This window comes from Entelurus aequoreus, linkage group LG20, assembly GCF_033978785.1.
Source record: "Entelurus aequoreus isolate RoL-2023_Sb linkage group LG20, RoL_Eaeq_v1.1, whole genome shotgun sequence".
NCBI lineage: Eukaryota > Metazoa > Chordata > Actinopteri > Syngnathiformes > Syngnathidae > Entelurus > Entelurus aequoreus.
In genome coordinates, this window is record NC_084750.1 from 25562533 (window position 1) to 25568337 (window position 5805).

Consider the following 5805-nt stretch of genomic DNA (forward strand, 5'->3'; position numbering starts at 1 on the left):
ATAATGCGACGGACCACATTAATGATATGACAGACCACTTTAATGATGTGACGGCCCACATTAAATAACATGGCAGGCCAATTTAATGATGTGACGGACCACATTAAATGATATGGCGGGCCAAATTAATGACGTGACGGACCACATTAAATAATGCAACGGACCAATTTAAATTAAATCGTGGGGTACTTTAATGTGATCACATTGAATGACATGATGGACCAGATAAAATTTTGTGGCAGACAACATTTAATGACCTGGCGGGCCACTTTAACGACGTAACGGACCACATTGAATGACGCGACAGATCACTTCAAATGAAACGGCGGCCCAATTTAATGACGTGACGGAACACAATGATGACGTGACGGGCCACTTTGAATAACGTGGCGGGCCATGTTGATAATGTGACAGACCACATTAAATGACTGGTGTTAGAATAATTGTTTCTAAATGATCACAAAAGCTTTGTACTACATTGAGTTCCTGGCAGGGAGACGGGAGCTGTCTTTGGGGCCTACCAGGAGGAAGGCTCGTAAAACTCCACTGTGACTTCAAAGCGGACAGATGGCAGGATCTGCCCAACTTCCAGACGAACTCTTTTTGAAGTATTTTACGAACTCTCTTTGAACTATTTTATGGAACTCTTTTTGAACTATTTTACAACCTCTTCTTTTGAACTGTTCGGTAACCAAAGGCAACGCTGTTTACGACCCACTTCCCTCTGGAAGCAGTTGTGGTCAAGTGGGGGGAGAAAGTCAAATAAAGAAGGAGGAGTGCAATCTTTTGGCAGAGCGTGGTGCAAGACTGTGCAGAGAGTACAGCGGCCGCGTCTCTCCTCAAAATTGAGTCCAAATTTAATTCTGCCTCTGTTTGATTCTTTGCTTCTTGTCTTGTTTAAAAAATGTCATCAGTGTTTGAACCTGACAACTGGTCACATTGTGGGGACAAAATCCTGGTCCCCATAATGGAAATGTTTTATAATTATTCATCTGTGTGTGTGTACATGTGTGTGCGTTGGTTTGTATTCATCACATTGTGAGGACAAAAAGTTGTATACATAGTCTCGTAATGGGGCCCTCATTCCATTCTGGGGCCAAAATCCTGGTTCCCATAATGGCAATGTTTTAAACTGATTAATCTGCGTGTGTGTGTGTGCCTTGGTTTGTATTCATCACATTGTGAGGACAAAAAGTCGCATACACAGTCACAAAGTGGGGACCTCCTTTCTTTGTGGGGAAAAAATCCTGGTCCCCATATTGTAAACGTTGTATAATTATTCATCTGTGTGTGTGCATGTGTGTGCATGTGTGTGCGTTGGTTTGTATTCATCACATTGTGAGGACAAAAAGTTGTATACATAGTCACGTAATGGGGCCCTCATTCCATTCTGGGGACAATATTGTGGTCCCCATAATGGCAATGTTTTAAAATGATTAATCTGTGTGTGTGTGTGTGTGCGCGTTGGTTTGTACTCATCACATTGTGAGGACAAAAAGTTGCATACAAAGTGGGGACCTCATTCCAATATGGGGACAAAATCCTGGTCCCCATAATGTAAATGTTTTAAAATGATTAATCTGTGTGTGTGCTTGTGTGTACATATGTTTGTATTCTTCACATTGTGAGGACAAAAAGTTGCATACATAGTCACAAATTGGGGACCTCCTTTCTTTGTGGGGACAAAATCCTGGTCCTCATAATGGAAATGTTTTAAAATTATTAATCTGTGTGTGTGCTTCTGTGTCCGTTGGTTTGTATTCATCACATTGTGAGGACAAAAAGTTGTATACATAGTCACGTAATGGGGCCCTCATTCCATTCTGGGGACAAAATCCTGGTCCCCATAATGGAAATGTTTTAAACTGATTAATTTGTGTGCGTGTGTGTGTGTGTGTGTGTGTTGGTTTGTATTCATCACATTGTGAGGACAAAAAGTTGTACACACAGTCACAAAGTGGGGACCTTTTTCCATTATGGGGACTAAATCCTGGTCCCCATAATGATAACGTTTTAAAATGATTAATCTGGGAATGTGTGTGTTTGTGTGTGTGTGTGTGTGTGTTTGCGCGCGTGCGGCACGAAGAGATCACAGAGAGGTGATGTTAAAAAGGTTTATTTTAACAAGTGTGGTTTGTTGTCGGTTGAAAGAGTATCAAATAAAAAGAAGTACAAGAAAGGGTTAGAAATGAAAGAAAAGACACGTCGTGTTTGTTTGCAATATTTAAAACATCACTGGATTAATAACAAACATCAAAGCTCTCACTAGCTTCTTCTTTACACACCTTGGAATTCTTTTTACAAAATACAACAATGCAGGCAAGGAAGGTGTGTGTGTGTGCGTGTGTGTGCGTGTGCGTGTGCGTGTGTGGTGAGAAAGGTAAGGGGTACTCATGTGACAGCAACAAGGGGCGGGGGTTGCGAAAGAGGGCAGGACGGGAATCGGTGCGGGCCCCAGCCTGGGCGGCCAGGTGGACCCGAGTGGCGTGGAGGTGACGATTAAAGTTTCACATCATGTTGTTCTGCAGAGAGTTTACCTCGGACGAGTTGTCCTCCCCCAGCAGCTTGTGGTTGTCGTGTTTGGGGGTCAGAGCGTTGTGGATGTTCAGGGACTCGTCTTCCTGGGGCGGGGCCTTCACCGCGTCCTCCAATTTGTTCTGGGAAGTAGGGTCATCCTAGCCGGGAGGAGCAGGTGGGAGGAAGAGTTTTAACACGTATTTACACCTTTATGTACATGTACACACACACATATATATACACATTCATGTATATACACGTATATGTACACCTATATGTACCTGTATTTATACATACACGTACATACACATATATACACTTATGTGTATATACACAGACATATAAATATACACAGTCGTGGTCAAAAGTTGACATACACTTGTAAAGGACATGATGTCATGGCTGTCTTGAGTTTCCAATAATTTCTACAACTCTTATTTTTTTGTGATAGAGTGATTGGAGCACATACTTGTTGGTCACAAAAAACATTCATGAAGTTTGGTTCTTTTATGAATTTATTATGGGTCTACTGAAAATGTGAGCAAATCTGCTGGGTCAAAAGTATACATACAGCAATGTTAATATTTGCTTACATGTCCCTTGGCAAGTTTCACTGCAATAAGGCGCTTTTGGTAGCCATCCACAAGCTACTGGTTGAATTTTTGACCACTCCTCTTGACAAAATTGGTGCAGTTCAGCCAGGCCTGGCCCTAACAAATCTGGCGCCCTAGGCAAGATTTTAGGTGCCCCCCCCCCCCCCCCCCCCACATCGGCAGTGAAGTGTATATACTCACAAGAAACCGAATAGCTTTGTCTTTGACCTTTTTTTTTACTTAAAGAAAGCAAATTAACATATTATATGAGAATGTTATGTTATGATTATCTTTAACCGAATCACAGCAGTGCTCAAATTAAAAAACAGCATTCCTTCTCATGTGATATTGCTTAATTAACATTAATGACGTGCACTTTAACAACTAGGCTTACAACTATACCTAATATATAAAGGGGTGGAAAAGGGACTATTACCTGCAGGGCAAACATTAGCTAACCAGAAGGCAATAACAATGTAAACAAAAACACCTGCTTAAAAGATCTAATACAAATGTCCCTGAGGAATGTAAGGTGGGAGTACTGTAATTACCTAACGTTACATTATTATTTTCTATAACAATTTAGCCCCCTCCACAATATTAACCCGACGTTAAAACAGAACTAGCTATTTATTGATTAGCAATTGCCGAATCATGTAACATTAGCTTAATGCTAAAGCCAGGTTACTATCACATTCTGTAACAGACAAATCATTTCATGTAGGCTAACGTTACCTACCTGCTACCTCTGTCTTTTTCTCGTTTCTCCTCCTCTTTTTATCTCTTTTTTCTTCCCTGGGCACCTGACAGTTTTGGCCGTTTTGACATCTTGTGTTGATTTTTTGATGTGGTAAGAGTCATGATACGGGAAGGCAGGGGTATCTAGAAATAATAGTACCAACTTTTTTTTTCTCCAACATTTGTGGCACTGGCGTGGCGCCCCCTGATAGACGGCGCCCATAGCATTTGCCTATACGGCCTATGCCACGGGCCGGCCCTGAGTTCAGCTAAATTTGTTGGTTTTCTGACATGGACTTGTTTCTTCAGCATTGTCCACACGTTTAAGTCAGGTGGGAAGGCCATTCTAAAACCTTAATTCTAGCCTGATTTAGCCATTCCTTTACCACTTTTGACGTGTGTTTGAGGTTATTGTCCTGTTGGAACACCCAACTGCGCCCAAGACCCAACCTCCGGGCTGATGATTTTAGGTTGTCCTGAAGAATTTGGAGGTAATCCTCCTTTTTCATTGTCCCATTTACCCTCTGTAAAGCACCAGTTCTATTGGCAGCAAAACAGGCCCAGAGCATAATACTACCACCACCATGCTTGACGGTAGGCATGGTGTTTTTGGGATTAAAGGCCTCACCTTTTCTCCTCCAAACATATTGCTGGGTATTGTTTTAGTTTCATCTGACCACAGAACTTTCCTCCAGAAGGTCTTATCTTTGTCCAGGTGATGTCAGATGAAACAAAAATTGCTAAATCAGGCTAGAATTAAGGTATTAGAATGGCCTTCCCAAAGTCCAGACTTAAACGTGTGGACAATGCTGAAGAAACAAGTCCATGTCAGAAAACCAACAAATTTAGCTGAACTGCACCAATATTGTCAAGAGGAGTGGTCAAAAATTCAACCAGAAGCTTGTGGATGGCTACCAAAAGCGCCTTATTGCAGTGAAACTTGCCAAGGGACATGTAAGCAAATATTAACATTGCTGTATGTATACTTTTGACCCAGCAGATTTGGTCACATTTTCAGTAGACCCATAATAAATTCATAAAAGAACCAATTTTCATAAATATTTTTTGTGACAAACAAGTATGTGCTCCAATCACTCTATCACAAAAAAATAAGAGTTGTAGAAGTTATTAGAAACTCAAGACAGCCAGGACATTATGTTCTTTACAAGTGTATGTAAACTTTTGACCACGACTGTATATATATATATATATATACGGTATATATAAATATATATATATATATATATATATATATATATATATATATATACAGCATGATGCTGTTAATATTAATAATAGCATGACACACAATTATATATAATAATAGATAATAGTATCAAAATATTGTGATTAATAAATGAACACATGCTATAAATAGTAACATCCATCCAGCCATTTTCTACCACTTGTCCCCTAAATGCTAATTACAAGTAAAACAAAAATACTGTTTGAAGTAATTATACACATGGTAATTATTAGAAAATAAAAATATGTGTGTATTACTTATACATATGCTAATTAAATGTACATAAAAATAATATGTGTAAAAATTATACACATAATAATTAGTAGTACATTAAAATACTGCATGTAGTATTTGTACACATGTTAATTAATACCATTAGTAAATAAAAAATACTGTGTGTAGTAATTATACACATTTGAATTAGTAGTAAATAAAAGACAGTGTGTAGTAGTTATACACATTCTAATTAGTAGTATATGAAAATACTATCTGTAGTAATTATACACATGCTTATTAGTAGTACATAAAAGTACTGTGTAGTAATTGTACACATGCTAATTACAAGTAAATAAAATACTGTGTGTAGTAATCATACAAATGCTAATTAAAAGTAAATACAAATACTGTGTGTATTCATTATACACATTGTAATTAGTAGAAAAGAAAATACTGTGTGTAGTAATTATACATATGCTAATGAATACTGAATAA

At 38.7% G+C, this 5805-nt stretch overlaps 1 protein-coding gene across 13 annotated transcripts in view; it reads right to left on the minus strand.

Moving 5' to 3' along the window:
* Window positions 1-2100: 2100 nt before the first annotated feature.
* Window positions 2101-5805, minus strand: part of cspg5a (chondroitin sulfate proteoglycan 5a) — a 33370-nt gene continuing 29665 nt past the window's right edge. For 10 of the 13 annotated variants that reach the window (XM_062029736.1, XM_062029735.1, XM_062029737.1 and 7 more), the window contains one exon: window positions 2101-2675. In XM_062029736.1, the coding sequence (XP_061885720.1) occupies window positions 2508-2675 (168 nt within the window). In that variant the 3' untranslated portion in view covers window positions 2101-2507. The remainder of the gene's footprint in view (window positions 2676-5805) is intronic. The other 3 variants (XM_062029743.1, XM_062029747.1, XM_062029748.1) reach the window with 1 other exon arrangement.